Source organism: Centropristis striata, chromosome 11 (assembly GCF_030273125.1).
Source record: "Centropristis striata isolate RG_2023a ecotype Rhode Island chromosome 11, C.striata_1.0, whole genome shotgun sequence".
In the NCBI taxonomy this organism is placed as follows: Eukaryota; Metazoa; Chordata; class Actinopteri; order Perciformes; family Serranidae; genus Centropristis; species Centropristis striata.
Genome location: NC_081527.1, coordinates 18,588,302 through 18,610,619, shown reverse-complemented (window position 1 = coordinate 18,610,619; position 22,318 = coordinate 18,588,302). Strand labels below are relative to the sequence as shown.

Here is a 22,318-nt window from a genome sequence, read left to right as displayed (position 1 = left end):
TTTAAAATATTTGTATTTATGTATGCATGTAAAGTTTTTCATTATTTATTCATCTTCCATCTGCAATTTTTGGATTTTTGAAAGAGCCCTAAACACTGACTCTTGAGTGTTTCTTGCAAAATGTTTGTAATTCCATTTTTTCCTACCAGAATTGTTACAGTTGCTATGGTTTGGTTGCTATATTCTGTCATCAAAGAATAATAAAACATAACCTGGTTGCACAAATATGCACTATAAGAACACAGATTTAACAGTGTAGTTTTTATTTTAAGAAATACACACAAAATATGCCTACTGGTGTATTTTTACTGGGGAAAAATATTAAATATTATGTGATATTGTTTCACTTGATGACGTGTTCACTGAGAATGACTATTTTCCTTTCAAAGTGGTTACCAGTGGCTACAGGTGGCCATGTTGGGGTAGAGTCAACAGCACACAGCCTTTATGGGCAGGTGTGTTACCTGTGGCTCCCTCTGGAAGCACTTCCGAGGGCTCTGCTGCCACGGCTGACCGACTGACACACCAATGAAAAAGACGACGGAAAAGATCATGCAATAGTTTTCCTCGTCACCACCGCTTTAATCGCCCCTGCAACCACCCGCCTTTTATTCCGGAGCTTTGAACCTGCAGTCAGCCCCGCACGGGTTTTTGGTGGCAGACGGAGGGAAGTGCTTCCTGATAATAAAGAGGTGCGTCTTATTTCCATTCCAGTGATTGACTGCGCACGGCTTTCACCGCCGGAGCTGGGGGCATTGACGCATTGTGGAGTCGACAGGGGGTAGCACTGCAACCCCGGCTTCGCAACACAACGGAGGCATCTATCGCCGAAACCGCGATGGCCGTGGTGCAGCTCGACACGGAGGACCATCAACCTGAGAACGGCTTCGTGTCCCCCGAAACCACGTCGCCGGGGCTGCTGACACGCATCGACGGCTCTATTCTGCCATTTCTCGGGGGATTTGGGAAGTACCAGAAACAGCTGATCGTGCTGACATGGATCCCGGCGTTATTTATTGGATTCAGCCAGTACTCTGATAATTTCCTCCTCGCCCAGCCGAACAACACATGTATCCAGCCTTTGGCAAACCTGAGCAATCAGACTACAAGCCATTCCTCGTTGTTAGACAGTCCAAAAAACAGCTCGCGGCCAGCTTATATTCATGCCAATGGAAGTTACGCCGGTACCCACAATGACACGGCCAACACGCAGTGTAGGTGCAATGAGTGGACCTTCGAGCTGCACACAGGACTTGTACAGAACGTGGTTACAAAGGTAAGCTGTCCATCTTGAGGGTGGACATCCTTTCCATCATATTGTGTTATGCATCAGTGAAACCCTATCCGCCCTAATCCTGTTAGGTTCGATTAAAGAGAGAGAAATAGTGGCGCTTATCAACGCTGCATCTTAAAAAAACTAATTTCAAGCAGCAGTGATGTTAATATACAATTATGTATATGACTTGACAGCTTCTGGATAGTGCTTGTGGTTTTGCCTCCATTAGTGCATCCACAAGGCGTGCACATCTCCACAGTGGGCCGTATAGCACTGACTCATCTATTCTGTGGAGATTCACAGATTCTGCTCACATTGGACCTGAAAGTAGTAGTATGTGTTACAGCACCGTGCTGACAGAGATTGTGTGAGTCATTGCAACAGCTGACACAAAGTGTGACCTATCACAGAGAGACGCAACCATTGGCACACTGGGCAAAACTGCCAGGGCTGGTGGAATTTGCCGGTTGTCGTAATGGACATAATAGACGTGTAGCCTTTTGATTTGGAGCAAAGGTCATTTAGTGCACACTCTAGAATAATGCAACCCCATCCCTGGCCAAACATCACCCGCCCTATCGCTGCACTAACCAAACACCAGTGAGATGTTTTTATTGCTTTCACTTTGGCCACTTTTAGTGTGTCTGTGATGCATTTGTCAAATCAGCATTGTGTTGTAATATTCCTATCTGCACAGGCCAGGCTGAGGCATAGGCCTGCAGTCTTTATAACTGGTCTTCTAGCAGGAGGAAGAATATATGTATAATATACATCAATATGCACATCAGCTCTCCCATTGTAGATGCTGCATGCTTATATCAATAGGTCAAGTTTGATACCTGAAACTTGATCTATAGGGCTCCCTGAGTAAACCTGACATCAATATCGATGTGGGCTGCACCGTCTTAGTCAATCAGCTGCCTAATCGGTCATTTTGGTCTTAGTCATCTCAGGCTTCTATAGCCAACAAGTAATTTTTAGTGCTTTTTCAAATGCAAAATGACTTATATGCACATCTCTGATAAACATAATATTTAAAGCGGGGCTTTTACGTGATTCGCCATGGACAAAATCAGTTTTACAGATTAAATCGATTAAATCAACTTACTGTTGAAAGGGCAATATTGTAGTGATAGTCGACTGAAAATTTCATTAATCCACCCGAGCCCTGACATTGATGTGATAATGTGATTAAATATACAGGGAAACGATTCTTATCAAAAGTACAGATAAGACTTTAGAAAGGGAAATATAAAACAGATATTAATGTGCAAAACTTTGCTCAGAATAAGTCTAAAATGTTGATACATACCCTGATAACCTCACACACCCTTAGAGAGAACAGTGAATTGCATTTTAATCTGCAATTAGAGTTTGGCATGCATGCCATAATCAAAAGGCTTATCAGGAGGAGTTAGATGTGAAGCTGGGCTTTGAAGCTTCTCTGTGCTGTAGGAGGGGGGTTGTGGCACCCTGAGCTTGTGTCCACTGTGATGCCAATAGCCCATCTGCTTATCACTGATAATGTCCCCATTTAAATAAAGCAAATAAAATGCAACTGTGGCGATCTTATTTAGCCGTGAGCCACGAGGACAGTTTAAATCTTGATTTCATTTACTGTCCGCCGGGTAATTTGAGGGGGTGGGGTGCATGAACTAAAGCCAACCTTATAAACTGTTTTTACGGATGGAAGCGTGCAAAATATTCTCAATTTGCAGCTAAATATGAAGTCATTTGTGAGGGGGAAATCGATTGGGTGGGTCCTTATTACTAACAATCAAAAAATGTCTCTCATGGGTGAAAAAATGAAGAGAAGTTTGGGATATGAAGAAAACACATCCGGCTCTCCTCTCATACTGGTGCTAACGTGTAAGTACTGATATTTGTGTTGCCGTTGCACGCATATGGAGAATGTCATGTTGACACTACCACCACTGCAGATCAGTGACAGGCCTGAGCAGTTGGTAAAAGTGTCTCGTCTTCCCTGACCCATGCAGTCTACATTCTGACAAGGTCACCGTCAGGAGAAATTGAGTCGGATGGCATGAGGACGAATCTCGAATTGGAGCCAGAATTGAAGCAGAATTGACTCCTCCGCTTGACGTCGGACTTGCGTCCTTTGACGACCCGTCCCTCACTCTTTCAAGGCTGCCTTTTCCTACTAGCAGAATCACAAACTAGGATGTGACACTACAGCACGAACTGATGACTTGGCATTTCTCCCTGTGTTTGGATTGCATAGGCATAACTGCACATGACTGGGCTCAGCTTATCTGTGACACTCGATGCCTAAAAAGCAGAGCAGACATGCCAACACCCGTCGAAACCGGTAGCTGTCAAAATGTACCAACACATTCTGACCTCGTGTTACTCTGCTCGCTCTTCATATCGCATGAGGTAAACATGTAAATATATGTAGATGGTTTCGCCCAGTGCCAAAGAGGTTGTGCCTCCAGAATCAGTAGCACATTAATGCTCACTCCCTTTTCTCAGGGGGTCACAGAAAGAAGGCTTTGATGGAGGAGGCTGAGGTGGTGGTGAAGGATCCAAAGTGGTTAATGTGGAGACCCATACTAATTGAGTCAAAGCTCTCCTCGGGGTCCGTCTTAATTGGACTGAGCCTTAGAAATGAGAATGTATCATTACTCAGAGACAGATAGAGTCTCTCTGCAACCTATCCCACTCAGCTCCCATTCAGACGGGCAGCAGCTGCACACGCCTGCCTGAAATAGTGGCCTGAGAAGCGCTTGGAAGCAAAGATTACCCTCTATGCTTCCTTAGAATGTTCAGTTCTTTTCTATTATTCAAAGACACCTGCCATCTAGGGACTGATGGTGATACCTTGAGTTCTTTTGTAAACCTTAATTGTAGAATGATGTTTGGACCTCTACAAAACGATGACACTGTCATGCATTTAATCTGTTTTTGATTTAGATCACAATTTCTGTTTTGTCAAAAGAAAAAAAATGGTAAAAGTTGCAACTTAATGTCTACATTGCTTATTTTATTCGATCAACAGTCCAAAACCCCAAAGATATTTCTTTTAAAATTATTAATTAAAAAAATCTGGGAAAATTAGCAAATCCTCATGTTTTAGAAGCTGGTTGTTTATAGGGCAATATCTATATCCTGATATTTATTCAATTAATAAATAATCTATCACATGGTAAAGCCTATATTTATATGTTAGCAAAACACTGCCTCTATTTGCTCCCATGTGCAGCAATCAGAATGTAAAGTGTTGCCGGAATTATGTAAATATTGCCATAACGCATGCTGGCAGCTAGTTTTTCAACATTGCGATAGAAACTATATAGAAAAATATATTCGATTAATATTTCTATATGGTTTTGACAATTTATATCGCCATATAATTTTATGAAATGTCAGAAAATAGTTAAGAATGCCAATCCCAGTTTCTCAAAGTCCAACAGGATGTCTTTAAATATCTAGTTTTGTCAGTCCAACATAAATATATTCAGTGTAATGAGATATAAAACAGAGAAAATAAGAAAATCTCAATAATTGAGAGGCTGAAAACAGCCTTTTCTGCCTTTTTTGCTAGACAAATTAGTTTAGAGATTAATCAGTTATCAAAATACAAGATTATTTTTGTCAATGGACTTCTCAGTTAGTTAACTAATTGTTGTGTCTTTATTGTTGAGTTAAACAAAAGTTAAGTAATGGATTAGTCCATCTATTTAAGTCATTTTTTAAGCAAAAAGGCCAAATAGTTTATGATTATCTCTTCTAAATTTTGAGGATTTGCTAATTTTCCGTATTATATTTGATCATAAACTAAATATCTTTAGGTTTTGGACCCTTGGTTGGGCTTTGATGTACATATTTTTGTATATTCTTACATTTTAAAGAACAACCAAGTTATTGATTAACACAGAAAACTAATGGGCAGATCAGCCAATTTGCAATGAAAACAGCAGTACTTCAGTATAGATCCAGTACGATACAGTTCATCAGTGCCAGTTTAGTTGTCTTGTAGATTAGAGTATTGTGTGAGAGGAAGATATGTTGTAAAAGTACATTGGTGGGTACACCCAGACTCAGTATCACTGTACTAGAGGCTGCACACCCATAGATCTGAAAGATGATACTATAGTCGAACACCCATGCAGGCCTCTCCACTCTGTGTCCCTTCATACTGTTTACCCAGCTGGTTGGCTCCTTCCACAGACCCCAGATCAGTGTGGGACACTTTGAAACAGTCTCAGCTGTCGAAAGGCGATGACCCCACTGCAGATACCCAGTCAGCACACAATGACAGCCACTCACAGCGTCAGCTGGGAGGAAAGACGCTTGTGTGACCCAAAGATAAAGCTCTGTTGAGGCTCTGTGTGTGTGTGACTAGAGTGTGTGGTGCGGGCTTGTTTCTGATAAGTTTCCAACAGGGAGGGGTAAACATTGTGGCCTCTGTGACCCTTGGCTGTAGTAAGTTTGTGTTGTAGAGTTGTGTGATATAATTCAGGTCTTAGGAGTGTTGGTTGGTTGGTTGTTGATACATATCAGGGCTTTTTAGTGACAGAGATTTGCTCTTACGCTTTTTAACTGTCAACAAAAGGAAGCATGAATAATAGATTGTTGGAAAAAGGTTTGTTGTTTCACCATCTGTCACTGTTGGTTGCAGGAAAGCATAACTGCCATCAGCTAACCTGCCAAACATGTTAGTGTTTTCCACTTGATGTGAAGTCTAGTCCGCATGCTCCAGCAGTATGACGGTTATTTGAAACACGGTCACACCTAGATAATGTAAACTTGCTGTCAGCGTGTATGTCCCTCAGGCAACATCTCTCATGTCAGACTTCTGTGTATTGTTTCCTTCTTGACTTCCTTTTACCACATACTGACAGAGCATATGTAGTAGAGATTTATCATCCCGCTCTCTCTTTTGTTCCTTCACCTCATCTAACACCACATTACAGGATTTCAGCCCTTTGGTGCGGCAGTGGTGCTAAAACTTGCACTTGGAAACAGAAAGAGTCTGATAACCACAGTGATGGTCTGTTGCTAGGCAGTAACTATGCAGCAGTCTCTCCATGTGTTTCTTCCTCACAACTGCTTTTAAGCATCTCTCTACATGGCCTGTTATCTTTATTTCCCCTTTATTCTCTGCATTTCTCTCCATCTCTTTGTATGTTCTGTTTCTACATTGTACAATCTTTTATTCCTCCCTCCTCCTGTGCTTTCCTCCGTCTCCATCCCTCCCTCCCTCGCCTGCTCCCCCTCCTTTGAAATCCCCCACCCACCGCTCTGAAGTTCAATGAGTGCAGAATCGTGCAGCTGTAGTTGAGAGCGTCTTCATCTGAGCTAATGAGACTCACTGGTGGAGCCCCATCATCGATGGCCGGTCATTTGAGAGAGGTCAACAGACACCCTGGGGACTTTAACTGATGTACTTTTGGCCCTTCATTGTTCTGAATTATCTGTCAGCTATTGGATTTATATGCATATAACCCCACTACACACACTGATTTCTTGTCATTACTCCCAGAAATGAGCAAGACAATAGCAGGGGAGCAACTGACAGAAATAATAGGGGCATAGCAGATAAGCTGCATGGATTTGACTCATGCTAAGACTGAATCACAGTTTTTTGGGATTTCTTTCTCCTCTGCTGTAGCTGAACGTGTCATATTTTTTTTCCCACTTATACTAATAGCAGTGCAGTTGCCCTTTTAATGATTGTGTATGAGCCCAGTCAGATTGTTGCCCTGGAGAGAATTCTGGTTAATAATACATGTTAGATCCTGAAATAAAACACACTAATGATATGTAAGCCTTTAAAATCTACCATGCTTTTCCCATTTTCGTGACACATTTCAGCAGCACTAAACACTTGCTGCTTTGTCTCTGGCATGTGACTTGGGGTATTTTACACCATTGTTCATCTGTCTGTGGTCACCAATAGATGTGTATTCTGCACACTCACCATACTGTCATCAAGCCGTGCAGTTTCACTTCAGCCAATGTGCCGTTTTGCCACAGTCCCAGAGGACAGCAGGTTTGTTTTTTTAAAAACCCTTGGTCTTTCAAGGATTGCGCAACAGGAACTCGTTTGGCTCCCTCTGTCTTTTTCTCTGCTGACATCGATACTGAAACCATGAATGAGTGGCATGCCTGGATCATGTGATGGCGGGGAGCTCTGGGTAATCCTGGAGCGTTCCATTCTGAACAGGTCACTATGAGAGAGGTTATAAGAAGTTAGAGCCCATCAGAGAAAAATGTAAGAACAACACACTTTGTATTTCAAGACGAGGTTGAGCTGCGACCTCAAATAAATATATATTTTTTGTGATATGACAATATATATTTCCGTAATCTTTATAGTGGTACTAGTCTTGTGTCTCGATGAGGCAGAATTGCACCTGCTATTGCCACCACGCATCCGTCTGCTCCTTCCTGCCGCTTCTTCAGAAATCAGGGCGTGCTTGATTCATGCAAAAGCAGGCACTCGCTGCATTGTTTGCACTCTAGGAAGCCCTCCGCTGATCGGGAGTTTCAGACTGTGAAGAAAATGAGGAGAGGCAGAGTTGACTGTAATAATCTACACCATTTTGACACACAGCAGGGGAGGCATAAATAAATAGTAAATCAGGAAATGTCAGCTTATGTGCACCCAATGAATTTTGACTGCGGAAATTATTGGCATAAATAGAGATGATTTAATCCCTGGTGTTTGATTTGCAGAGGACAAATACGCTTCTCCAACCTTTCTGGTGCCACTGCAAGGCAAATACACACTGTGGGCTTTGCATAAACATGCATTTACTAATTGAGGAAAACCCCAATGTACCATTTTATATTGCTTTTTGATAATTGCATGCAGAATCACTATTTTCAAGACCACTAGTATATTTTGTGTGTTAAATTAGCAAATATGTCAATCCAAGTGCGATGTGCTTTTTTTGGCTACTGTGGAAGCAATAACTTGATATAATGTTTGGAATAAATAACAAAAGAAAGGTAATAATTGGGTGACTATCATATCAATGTTCCCATTAGATGAAATACCAGGAAGCCCTGTTGCAGAATTTAGGCTACCCTTCTCACATTTCAGTGTTATGTGTTTGAGTGGTAATAATCTCCCATAAATACTACTGTAGTGTCAGAGTCGATAGATAAAAATGCCACATCCTCCGTGAAATATAGTTGTTGCTTTCATTTTCATTCCCATTTTGCACCCAGCATAAATTTTATGGAACTAATACATGTGTTTATTTGTCTCTGCAGTGGAGTCTGGTGTGTGACTCAGCATGGAAAGTCCACATCGCCAAGTTTTCTCTGTTGGTGGGGTCCATCTTTGGATACCTGACGTTTGGAATCCTTGCTGACTGGTAAGATTTTTAAAAAGTTCTTGTGCAACATTAAGTCTTAGTTACAGGTTTATAATATCAAAAACTATACCTACCTTGTTCCGTAGGGTTGGCCGCCACCCAGTGCTGATCATATCGGTGCTGTTTATGCTGGTGTTTGGTCTGACTGTGGCCTTCTCCGTCAACGTCCCCATGTTCAGCACCCTGCGCTTCTTTGAGGGATTCTGCCTGGCAGGGATCACGCTTTCTCTATACGTCCTCAGTAAGTCTTCATCTCACAACTCAAAACAACTAAAAAAGCTCTGTGTTAACTTATGTTGCAATGCAATGCCGCCCTTGTTATTGACGTAAGTAAGTTGCGCATTTCTAGCCAGCTACCTTTGATTTTGAAAGCGAAAATGACAACTTTCAGGTGAAGCCTTTACCTGTAGCTAGCTACTTCATGCTAACTCCAAACTCCAAATCCATTCAAGAGAAGGACAGAGCCACTATCATTACAGTCCCAGACCTGAATGAAGACTTTTCTAAGGTCGCCTGTTTTTGAACAAAATAATGTAGCTAGCAAAGCTCCTCTGCAGGAGTAATGCTGGGTTGGAAGTTCTATGCTAACTGAAGTTACAATGCCATGCCCCCCTTGTTATTGTTGCTACACCTGTCAAGAAAGTATATGAGAGTATATGAAAGTAAGTTGCACATTTCTTACCAGCAACCATTGATTTTTGGCAGCTTAACTTTCAGGAGCAGCCTTAACCTGTAGCTAGCTACTTTATGCTAACTCCAAACTCAAAATCCATTTAAGAGAAGGACAGAGCCACAATCATTACTCTAAACTCTAACATTCAGTACCATCTTGGCGTCCATGCAATCAGTGTCCCAGATCTGAATGAAAACTTTTCCAAGGTTGCCTGCTATTGAACAAAATAATGTAGCTAGCAAAGCTCCTTTGCAGTGGAAGTAATGATGAGTTACACTGGGTTGGAAGTTAGCTGGGTATGCTAACCTTACAGCAAGCAATCCAATCCAATCCACTTTATTTAATATAGCACGTTTATAACAAACACAGGGTTTTCAAAGTGCTGCACAGAAACACAATAACTAAACAACACAATAAAGGCACAATAAAAAAAATAAAAAAGACAAGTAGACAATAAAACACTAAAATACAATATGATAAAATAGAATAGCAAACACATTGTTTAATCTATTCACATGTTTTTTGTGTGAATTTTTAAAACATTTTTTTATAAAGGCATGACCCTAAACTCGCTACAGAATACCGCTGTAACTGGAGTCCCATGCACACAACAGTAGCATGTTGAGAAATCCAAATCCTGACAGATTATGGTTGCAAGCTATTATTGGATAATCACAGTTCATGGGAGGGATTTGGCAAACCATCAGTTGAAATACGAGTACTTTTCTGTGTTGACTGTGAACATTGAATATTTTTGCTGACACAAACTGCTTGAGGCCTTTCAAGTAGCACTTGAAACCTCCGAAAGCTAGTTGCTGCTTTGGTTCAAGATTGTAGACATTTCTTGCATTTCCCTTTTCCAGTGAAAATAAGTGCTGAGGAAGAATGGCACAGCATTAATGCAGCAATGATACTTTAGAAAATGCATTGAAATTTGATGATTTGCCTGCAGGACAAACTGGTTTGTTTGGGACTTGGCTTTGTGTCCAGGAAGTACAAGCTGCCTTTGTTGCACTGCAAGTTTTAAGGAGCAGTTTTTTTAGGGCTAAGTAAATATTTTAACATCTTCATTAAAAAATAATCTCCTATCAAAATATCATACCTCACATTCTTATGTCTCATCCCTAAAGGAAAGATATCTTAAATTTTAATCAGAATCTGGCACAGCATTAAATCTTACTTGAAATTCTTGTTTTAATTTAAAATTGTGGCCCACCAAAAGCCAAAAATGAAAACCAAAAAAATGTAATGTTCATTTTTTAATCATGTGGTTTTGAATACTTAAGTGCTGTAACATATTAACATTGTGATAATGTTGTAATCATTATTGGAATATTAATTTAACCTATACCGCCCACTCTTAATCCTTAGTATCCTCCCATTGGTGCTGTTCTCATTTCGACCCGATACGCCTCATCAAAAGCCCATTCTACTTTAATTCTTGTCTCTAGCTTAGGGTAGCTTGCAGCTGAAAGAAGAGTAATTGTGTTGCAGTGACCTCCTAACTTTTATTAAATTGAATGCCGGGATAAACTCTCATTACAGGACAACAACCGACACTTACACTAGCGTCCTTACCCTTCAAGTGAACTCTTTAATTTTCATTTGGGTGTAACAGCATGTGTCTTTTCCTGAGTTTTTCATTCCTACTACGCTAATCAATAATCTGATAATGGCAGAAGGGCTTGTTGGCGGTAACTTGTCTTCGATATAGCTTCACCCGTCACTGCAGGAAGAAACTGTAATGTTCTCAGAGATGAATCCTCTCTGTTGATGTGACCTTCTCTCTGCGTAGTAAAGGTTTTCAATAATCAGTTCTGTTTGAATGTAGCGTTAGTCCCAAAGAATGGGGCATGGCGTCCTGATAATTGGCCATGCAGTTGATGCACACTCTAGTCTCAGCGATGGATCCTTAAAAGCCTCTTTGGCTGCAGTAATTGACCAGTGCAGAGGGAGCTGGCAAAAGTGGAGGGACAAGGGAAGATGAGAGGGAGGGAGCAAGGGCGATATGATGAACGAAGGGGCCCTCAGTGTCCTTGTCATTCTAATTTACTCCACACTGTATACCTTGAAAAGCTTTGCAGCGCGCCCAAAATAGAAGGACCGTTTAGTCCGTTTAGCTCCCGGGGACAAAGGAAAGAGGGTTGGACAGAGGGAGGCAAAAGGGCGGGGTTAAGCTGTACAGTATGGTGTCTTATCAGATTCAAGTGAATTTGACATCTGCATCTATTGTTTTCACATTAGCCCACAGTTTATGGTTCAGTAAATCAGTGGTTGTCCACCTGGTGGTTCAGACCCGATAGGAGAAGGTGGGGGTCAATTTTTGTCCACATCTCTATTATATATGCTTATATAACATGAAAGTTTTATGTCCAACTTTTTCTTTTTTATCTTGTGAAATGTAGAATAGTGTTCAGCTTTTAGTGATATGTAAATAGTCATTTTAAAAGGTCTGCTACAAAATGGTACAATCCAGACTTGATACTGCAGTTATTAGTTTGTGCCTCTGTATTTTTTTCATTTTGTGTGTCAGTTTATTGTGTTGGCCATAAAACACCTGCTCTGCATAGTGGTGCAGTGAACGATCAGGAACTTTTTGAAACCGGCAGCTGATTCTTGGCCTTCGGGTGGCATTAGTGGCCACCACTTTTTAGCATTTAAAAAATAGGGACAGTAAACAGAAAAACATGCACAGCTAAATAAATAAGGTTTTAATATTCGAAGCGTTGGTGATATTTAAATATTTATGTTACAGTCAAAAATGGGACCAGACAATGCTGCACTTTCATTGGTGCTTTTACTTGCACAGAGTTGTTTGAATGTGGGGTGAAAAGTCTGACTCACCCTTCAGAATCACAAACAAATATACAAATGGGTCCAACAGACAAAGAACCAGATGAACCTGAAAGAAAAACATTAAGGAAATTAGAAATTTTGGGAGGGGAAGTATCCCAGTATCTTATATAGCATGTACGCCTCAATAAAGCTGACACCTGATTGTCACCCTGGCAACCTCTAAGTGTTAAGCCCTTACAATGCAACTTGCTGTTATATAAGGCCAGAATTAGATTGGCATTTGGAAACATAAATCATGCGCCTCTTTAAAGGCTGAATGCCAGAGCAGCTGAGCAATATTTGACCGTTGTGACTGATAAAAAGAAAACAGTAATTGAATATATCTGATGTTTTAGCAAGGCCACATTCCAAATAAACCACATTTGTGTCAAGAGAGTTCGACAATTGTGAGTCAGAGAAATATATATGATTTTTCTTATTCTACACCCCCCCTTGCTGTTTTCTAATTTTTTTTTATATAGTTTTCCCTTCTTAGTCTAACTTTTAAGTCTAACTTCCCCGCCTTCTTCTACCATTCTCCTATTTATTTATTTTTACATTCTTTGCCATTCAACTGTCTGCAATCTACAAAACAATAGAGTGATTGCAGAGTAAATCCTGATGTAACACCTTTCTCTCTGCTATTATGTTCAGGTACCTGTGTGGTTGCAAAATGGCTTAAAAGCTGCCAAGATAATCTAAAATAGTAGGTTTGAGGTTTCTGTAGCTTTATAGAAAGTAACTCAAGAGGTAGTATTTATCTAACCTTGTGCGTCCTGACAAGCCCAGCACTTACTACCATCACCAGGACTGTGGAGTCCGCTTAGATAACCCATGTTGATCCATTTGCATCAACAGCAAACACAAAGTACTTCACGGCTCCTTGCATCGGGCTGAAATGGGTGATTATAATGCAGGCTACCAGTTCCTCATTTAACAAGCATAAAAAGAGCAGTCAGCCACAAACCTGTCATCTAATTAGTCTAATATTATTCCTCCTTGCATTTGTGGCAGGGTTTATTCATTTCAGCTGGGGATTTATTCATGAAATAATAAGCAAAGTAATTTCCCCACATAAGCTGTTTCATTATTTTTTTTAAATAATCAACCATGTCCTTTTGATTTCCTTTTAAATTATCTTCTTTCTATGAACAGCTTGCCGAAGTACAAGATGGGGATCTTGACTTGAGCTAGGCTTAGCCTGACAGATGTTTGTTTGAGCTTTGCATATTTGTGTAGGTTTTGTGTTGCTATACTGCTGCCCGTATTTTTAATCATGTGTGGCCTCTGTCACATGATATTTACCCTGCAGCCACTCTGTATTGACAAAACTCCACTGGAGCTGCACCGTGACGAGGAGCACAGTCGTTCAATAACACATTACTGGAGAGAATCAATTGGTTTTTATTCCAAGGTGTTCTGTTTAGGGTGTTTTTTTTAATTTGCATGACAATTGGCCTCATGCTAAGAGTTTAGCAGAAGCAAATGTTCTTTATAGTCCTGACACTGTGTCAGTCATATGACGTATTTGCATGTTACATTGCAAACCACATGACCCTCCTTTGTGGCTTGCTTTGTTTGACTCTGCTTATAAAGGAAAGTCGGAGCCAAATCCCGGCTTGGGCTGTGTTTGCACTGGAGACATTACACTAATCCCACCTTTCTCATCAATCCATTTGCAATTAAGTCTTAGTTCATGGATCTTAAAGCCTGGCCACCATTATATTCTGCACTTCTAATCTAGTAAACAGCAATGATTGCAATCCTTGTGTTTGGGCTGAAAGAATTTTAAACATCCTGGTAAATACGAACACAACATCTTCCTGTCCCCCCTGTATGTGATGTCATTGTGCCCTGGAGGTATCAATAAGGAAATCCATTGAGTTTTCTTGATATGGGTGAACCTCTTTTAAGAGTGTAAAGCAATTTGTGCACAGCCACTATCCGTTCCGCAAGGATGGCCTGTCCAAGTCAGGACCACTGCAGGGCCCAATGTGGCTCATATGATGTGACACTTATACGCTAACTGCCACAAAGAGACAGATAGAAAAAGGGAAAAGAGAATTAGCATTCGCGTGGTCTCAGACAATAGGAAAGAATGACGACTAGTGACTAATGTGAGTAGAAAAAAGGTAATGTAAAGAGTTGAATGTTGAAACTGCACCTGGAATAGGGGAAAACAAAATGTATCACCTCTGATTCTGAAGAGTAATGAAATGAAAGAGTTTTTCTGCATATTAAAGGGGACCTGTTTTGCTAATTTTCAGGGTTAAATTTGTATTTTGGGCTCGTACAAGAACATTTTTACATGCATTAATGTGCAAAAACACAAATTTGTCATATTGCCCATTGCTACTACAGCTCTATAAACCGTCTGTCTAAGACACTCCATTGTAGCGCCTGTCTCTTTAAGACCCAAGCCCGAAAAAGCCCAATCTGCTCTGATTGGTCAGCATTTCCGGGTCTTCCGCATTATTACTCTTAGTGTCCCTCTACCACCGGTCATTGCAACTAGGGGAATGACTGCATGGAAAATCACCAATTCAGGCTTTTAAACATTAAAGTGCAAAATTGAACATGCTCTAGTCGGTTCCAAAAATAGGTCCCCTTTAACATTCATGTATGAACAAGGCCAGTGCATGATTCTAGTACACTGATCTATAGTGAGTTGGCTCCAAAGTATAACAGCAGAATAGCAAAGCTTATAGCTATAGAAAGTCATCCGATGCAGCGCTGCTATTTATACCCCAGTGCTCCATCAGTGTGTGCTAGCCTTTGTAGCATCACAGCACCAGGCAGGACAGGCAGGGCTCATAGTGCCTATAGCTCAGCATCATGGCGCTGCTCACTAATGTGTTTTCACAGTAAACACCACCCTCACCACCCCCACCTCTGCTCCTCACCTGATACCCCCTCAAATACAAACACACAGTGCATATTACCTAGCTGAGTCATGCTAGCTGGCTGCACCCGGTGTTTGTGAGAGAATTTTGTAATCAGCTCAAGACGAGGTGATTGTGTTCTGGGGCACTGGGCCAGAGCTCCCTTTTTTTGTTTGCACAGGTTATATCGTGCATCCACGTCGACTGTGTAGAGCTTTAATATGAAATGCTTTTCTAGACATACATTGCTTCCCTAAAGTATTTTTTCACACCAAATATGAGTTACGCAGCATTATAACACACATACTGTGTGAAAGAATTGTGGGTTGAAGTGCGGAACACTCCACAAAATGACAGCTGAAGCGTGTGCATGTGCGCGAACATGAGCTTAATGGTTTTCTATCTCACACCTTTAATTTCCCGAAAGCACCTATTAAATGTTAATAAGAGGCAGGATGTTTACTTTGAGAAGTCTGTATAATGGCCTTACAGTAAAGAGCAAATGTCTCTAAACTGATCTTAAGTGGAGTTCTTGCTCTCTTTCCCTGCCTGAATCAGAAGAGGCAAGTCTATACATGTCGTGTGTGAGAGGCCTTGAGATACAGTACACAAACAGAGCGTTAGATACAGACAGAGAGATGCAGAAATACGACAGACAGACCACATGATTGAGTCACTGTGTCGGGTCATGCATTATAAAGTGCTTTATGACTTCCCTGTCGGTAACATTTGACATACATACTGCTCTGTGTGTGATGGTCTACAGAGGGAAAACCTGCTTCTAATGATATGAACAAATGGTCATTGTTGTCTCTTACTAGATTTTGTTAAAGGATGGTGTACTGTTTGAAGGTTTGATTCCTTTTTCTTGTGATATGTATATACAAGTCTTCAAGGGAATATTTCCCAGTATCTTTTGTTTTTCTTCCAGTTTGGGTTTCTAGTCCTCTAGATAATTTAACATAAAAAAAATATGGTGTCTGTGCTAAATTAAATTAATTTGGAAAATGTAACCTGTTGCTATGCAAACAAAACGCCAATTATGGAACCACTCCCTGCACCAAAATGACTTGTTTACCAAGCTCGTATTATGCACTGCATACATTATTTTTATTGTCTCAACGGGCTTGGATTTGTTATTAATAATAATAATAATAATAATAGCTTGTGTAATCTTGTCATATCTGGGAGATAAATGGACAAACAAGCATGAGAGAAACAAAGAGTGAATGTAGTAAATGTATCATATTTATGTCTAGTAGGGCTGCTTGATTTCTGCAAAGATCGTAATCACCATTATTATTTCTCATACATAATGTTAAGATCACGATTATTTAACACAATTACTCATTGACCTTAGAAACATCATGCATTTATTGAACTTTTAAAATCCGACGTGTCTTTAACAGTGGATTTTCATGGTTTTTAAATAATCACACTGACAAACACATTTTAAAAATCCATATGAAAATTAGAATAATAATGAATAAGATGAGAAGTAGAAAAATGAGAAATAAATTGCTAAACCAAATGCAGCACAGTAAGCTTGTTTGCATAATAATTTGAAGCCAAAATCTAAAATATTTTAATTAAAATTAAGGAATTTTCCAGCCCAAACATCTAATCCATGACCGTTACATGACCTCACTTTAGCAAGTGTAATTTCTCAGACAAAAAGTCACGTATTTGTGTCAATACGGTAATATTACTGCTGACACACCCAGGCACTCAGACTGTATTGATTGTGGCTTTTGCTGTCAATCCTTTTGTACATAAACTGTCCTAGTGTTAGTAATGATCGAGTGCACACATGAATACAGGAGCCTGGGAAGTAAATACTGCATGACATGATGATGAAAAGTTTTTTAAGATTTTGATAAGTGTCTTAAAGTTACAATTTGACTACCCTTGTTGTAATTGTGTTAGTTAGATATTTCTTGAGTTCAGTCAGGACATAATCTTCAAAGTTTTAATAATTTACTGCGACAATAACATGCATTTCAGCCTGCTGGCTTTGCTCTGCTCATGTGATGCTCCCGAACAAATCCGACTGAGCTCGACACAGACTGTCCCTGAGCTTGCAACCCCTCCGGCACAGCCCTAGATGCAGGAATGAGGGCTCTGCTATACAGAGGTTGAATGAGCACCATACAGTACAGTATGTGTATGTATGCAGCATGAAGAGATAGATCGGATCGCATATGAAGCGGTATTTATAGCATGGGTTACACTTTACAATAACCATCTAAGTAATGTTTATATATGATTTATAAACCAATTCTAAACCATTTACAAAGTGCTATACATATTTAATCGTTAAACGTATTCAGCCAATTTCTTAAAGGTATAGGAAACATTTCAAATTCATTAACATACTTAATATGGTGTTAAAATGTTAAAATGAGTGCCACTAAAACCATTAATAAACTATTAATTATAATGTAATTGTTTGTTAATGGTAAATTAACTATAAACTTACATGAATATACCATCTATTAGCCATTTATAAATGATTTAGTTAGTTAAACATTAATAAATTATATATTTACCATTTATAAATGGCCTATATACGGTTTTTAAATGATGATTAAACAATATTAAACTATCTGTTTACCATTTATAAATGATGGTTATTGTAAAGTGTTACCAAAGCATGTGATGATAATAGGATTTATGTGCCATAGACAGCAATAATCAGCTGCTGCGTGCCAGTGAAAACGTTAAAAAATAGAGCACAGTAAGGGGATTTGAGAGTATTTCCTCTTTTTATGTAGGAATCCTATTCAGCATGCAAAAACAAACGACTGGTAGTGTGACAACACTCGTTTCCTCTCATCTGATCTGTCCTCCCTGAGATATCGTTTACATGGTCACATGTGCTTTCCAGCTGTGTGTGCATGTTTCCTTCCTTGTGACAGTGAAGTAATGCTCCACTCAGACAGGATGACCTGTGATGTATTATCTCTGCTGCAAGGCTATGCTGTGTTTTGTCAGGTTAGCCAGGCCAAGCCAAGCCAGGCCAGACCATACCAGTCTTGTCTACTTCACTGTTCCTGTGTTGCCTGTGATGAGGTGTTTTTGTCCCCTCTGTGCTGCCCTTTTGTTACCAAATGCATTAATCTCTCTGCACACAGGTGAGACGCGAGGGGCAGCACCGAAAGATGGAATCTCAGATGTGTATTTATCTGTGTAAATGGCTGCCTTTGTGGCAACGTTAGACTTCCTGTTTGTCGGTACAGTCTGACAGACAGCATGCTTTGTTTGCCTGCCTTCCTCTCTTTACCTGTCTTCTTCTCTGTGTTTAAACTGTTTGCGTGTAATGCATCAATGGAAATCGCTCAATCTGGCCCTGCCCGAGCAGTGAGTGCCAGATCTGGACTCTGAAGATAGAAGCTTTTCATTTCCCATCATATGGCTATGCCTCCCTGAGGACAGCAGCCAGGTCCGCCTCACACCACTGCAGAGATATTGTGCTGCCTTACTATTTTTACTCATTGTGAATGTTAAGAAATGCCTGAAAAGGATGAAGTTTACAGAGAGGAAGGGTGGGACATAGATGTCATTGTGTACAGACAGCAACTTCTTTTTACCCAAAGAACGGCATTTTCCATGATACACAGCTTGACCTGTCCTCATCCTTTCACACAGTCCGCTCCAGCAGCCTCCTGATAAATGGGTTAAGGTGCACACTCAGTATTTCCTCCTCTAAGCAGGGTTAAAGTTCCCTTTTGTGCAGAGTTTGCATTTTGGGTTGCACAGCAGACTTCCTCTCCTAAAACAGCAAGCACTGTACATCCTACATCTGTTTTTTTTTTTTTTTAAATCCCTGTCTTCTTTTAAGGAGGTTGCTTACCTATTTTAAAGACAGACTGAGGGACCTTGTGGTCATGATCTAATATTTAACCTTTCTTGTTTGTGAGGGACATTGCATGACATAACCTCAAGTTATCTCACGTTGCAAATTCCTGAGTGAAGTCCAGCAGTGATTGTCAAAACCAGCATGGGCAACCTTTGCACTTTCTTATGATGTGTGTAAAATGCATGGTCTTTAAGTTCTTCTTTGGTCAGGCTGATGAATATGTTGTGTGTTAGGACAATTTGGCTCTTATACTTGTGGCAGATTATGCTCAAGCTGTACTGTTTATCAGTCACTCTGGGTCTCCCGCAGAGCTCATAGCTTGTTTTTTTTGCTGATCTTTCTGTGTGTGGGAGGAAGAAGGGGTGAAATGATGGGGTAGTTAGGACATACAGACACTCTCACACACAAAAAAATTTCAAAGGAAAATGCCCTCCTGCTAGTGTTTCACTTATGGTTTAATAGCTGAGAATTTCAGCACTCACAGATCAAAGGAGATGGCCTGTGGCTAGTTGGCATTCTTTGCACCTCCAGATAAGGGACTAATCAATGAGTATGGCCTTATTCTTGGCCAATAGCCCTTTTCAGTGCTTGGAGGAAAGAATGAGACCTCGGGATATGTGGGTGCTAACACAATGACCCCATATATAAACAGAGTAAGAAAAAAGTACTGTGGAATCCCCCTTTGGGGCGTTCTTTGGAAGTTATTTGCCAGAGTAATTGTAAATAAATTGCAGTATTTTTCTTACCCATATGGACTCAACATCTCAGTTATCCACCATCAGTCAGATTGGCTTTCTGCCATGGCTTCTTATTTATTATATTCTATTAACTTTCTGAACCCCAAGCAGCTTCAGGGCATTTTTTTCTCCTGTCACATTTTACTCACTTTGGCCTCATTTCTCACTGCAATATATAAATCCTGAACCTTAATGGAAACAGAAAATGTCTTTTTTTGCAGTTTAACTTAAATACAATATCAAAAATCATCAAAAAACAGAAAAGAAAAAAAATAGTATAAAACTATTTATGCATATTTTTAACAGGTTACCATGATTTTTTATAATATTTGGGTAAAATGGAGGCTCCACGTGCTTTACTTATTGAACTATTTACTTTTTTGCAACCTCTCTTGTCCTCTCCTCTCTGCTCTGTTTAAACAGCCTGCTGTTTACTCAAAGGTTTGCTGTTTTTGTTACAGAACTTTTGGTCTGAGTCATTCATGGGCTGGCAGTTGTGCTGAGGAGCAGAACATAATGTTTTTGTTTTTTTCAGGATCTGGTTTGTGCAAACGGTTATTTATTGGCTACATTGTAAATGAGACATTTATTATTGTCATCAAGTGTGAAGGTGTTCAGTAAAGAGTTGGGTCTTCAGTCTCTTCTTAAATGAGACGTAGAATAATGTGATCTTGATTTAAAAAAAACAACAACTCATTATTATAAGCTTGGATATGGTTATTTTTTCAGATGAAAGCGTTAGTCACACATGACTCATTCAAGGACTGTTAGAAATGTGAAAGAAAAAGAAAAAGTCTGACAGTTTTTGTCAGTTTTCTGGCTATGGGAATGTTGTGGGGTACAGAGGGTTAAAATATGAAAGGCACATTAATAGAAATGTTTCCTATTCTCAGAGGCTGTTCTGGTAAACTGAAGGTTAAACAGGGCTATGCACTCGCCCCCACACTGTTTGCTTTCTTCTCATGTGTGGTCACTATGTTCCACTGAGGATGCAATTTGCCTTCACACAAAAACCTCTTCGATCTGCAGTAAATCCAGCCCAAGGTTCATTGGGTCCTAATCAGGGAAGTGGTGTTTGCTGACAATGCTGCACTGGCCTGTCACTCACAGGAAGCCCTCCAAAAACTCATCAGCAGCTTTGCCTCAGTTGAATTTGTTCTCGTCATGCATTTCCAACTGTGACCACAGCTTTGAACGTGTGAAGCTTTCACAATGTATCGATAAAGCGGACATGGCACACCTACCCAGTGTGGTTTGAATGAAAGTGAACCAGGTCTGTGAGCTTACACAATAATTACATTATTATATTACATTACTAAGAATTAAAGGCCTGAATATGTTTGTGTAGAAAAAAATGCAGATGCTTCAATACTGGGCATGAAGGGGCTTGGTGTTGTTAGTCTGAAAATAATGATGAGGTGAATCACCTTTACAGTGACCAGATCTCAACCCAATTATACAGCCATGGGTAATTTCTGTTCTCTTTTTTTATTGGGTGTGGCTAGGTAGCTACCTATTAAGGCAAATAATGCCCCCCCTCCTTTTTTTATTCCACAGACAAAGCTTTGATAGGTGGACGGCAGTAAAAGAGCACAACACTAGACCCGTTTTCATAGCTGAACCAATCAGATTCGGGCAGTGATTCAGAGCTAACAAGCCAATAACTTAGTGCCTCTCCCTACCTGTTGCATTAGATGGGACCTTCCCTGGTTGAGTGCAGCTTTACCTATCAGGGTGTGTGTGTGGTTGACTTACCACCTGGCCACTGCTTTGCATCTCCACAACTGACATGACAGCTCTCTAAAAGTGAAGGCGAAACATCTCAGTCACGCTTGGTGGCTGGCTCCAGTATGGCTCATAAACACCACCATGATAGTGGCTGGATCACGGGTCAAACGATAAGAAAAAAAATCAAAAGACATGCCAAATAAGCCTTTTTGCAAATAGTTATTGTAATGTTGATGTTGTTTCAAGTGTTCATTAATTAATTTGGTTAGTTAGTTATTGATGCTATAAAAATGCAACATCGTGATTGACAGCTGTGATTGACTCACGATTGGTCAGGTGTGTATAAATAGGACTTCAATCATGCATCTCGACCAGCTGATCACTACTGCCCAGACTCTGGCTTTATTGCTTCATTTTCATACAGTGAGAAGAAGAGGAGCGTCATTGTCCATCTTTCCATACCATCTGTGGTCTGGAACCATTGACCCTGAGGCATGACGGTACAAAGCAGTAGAGATAAAAGATGTGGACGGAGAAGAGGGAACAGAGCTGCAGGATGGCAACTGCAATAAAGCTGCATTTTGTTTTTCACCATTGACACCTGCAAGAAGGCCGGCAGCACCAGATATGAGAATAAGTCATAATTGTGCCATAAAATTGAATCACAGCAAAGAAACCCATGTTATCTTTCAGTATATATAACTACCGCAGAGTCTCTTCATCATTAAGTTATACTTAACAGATCGAGTTGCCAGGATAGGCAGTGAAATCATGGCACTGGGCCATATGGACCTCATGTGAGCAGTGAAAGGTTGTGACATTAGCCTGTGGGTACAGGGAGTGGCTGCACTGAGTGCATTTAGTGGTCAACCAATCTCTTTTTCTTGTAAAACAATGGGCCTCCTTGACTGAGCTGTGTACTTGACAGAAGGCTAGTGAGCTGCTGTGGCGTGCACCAGAGAGTGTGATTCATATTCTT

At 40.3% G+C, this 22,318-nt stretch overlaps 1 protein-coding gene across 1 annotated transcript in view; it reads left to right on the top strand.

The window, feature by feature from the left end:
- The first annotated feature begins 352 nt into the window (after positions 1–352).
- The window catches only part of LOC131979879 (solute carrier family 22 member 23-like), a 42,137-nt gene continuing 20,171 nt past the window's right edge, over positions 353–22,318 (top strand). Inside the window, exons 1-3 of the mRNA XM_059343947.1 lie at positions 353–1,276; positions 8,522–8,625; positions 8,712–8,866. Of these exons, the coding sequence (XP_059199930.1) occupies positions 839–1,276; positions 8,522–8,625; positions 8,712–8,866 (697 nt within the window). The 5' untranslated portion in view covers positions 353–838. The remainder of the gene's footprint in view (positions 1,277–8,521; positions 8,626–8,711; positions 8,867–22,318) is intronic.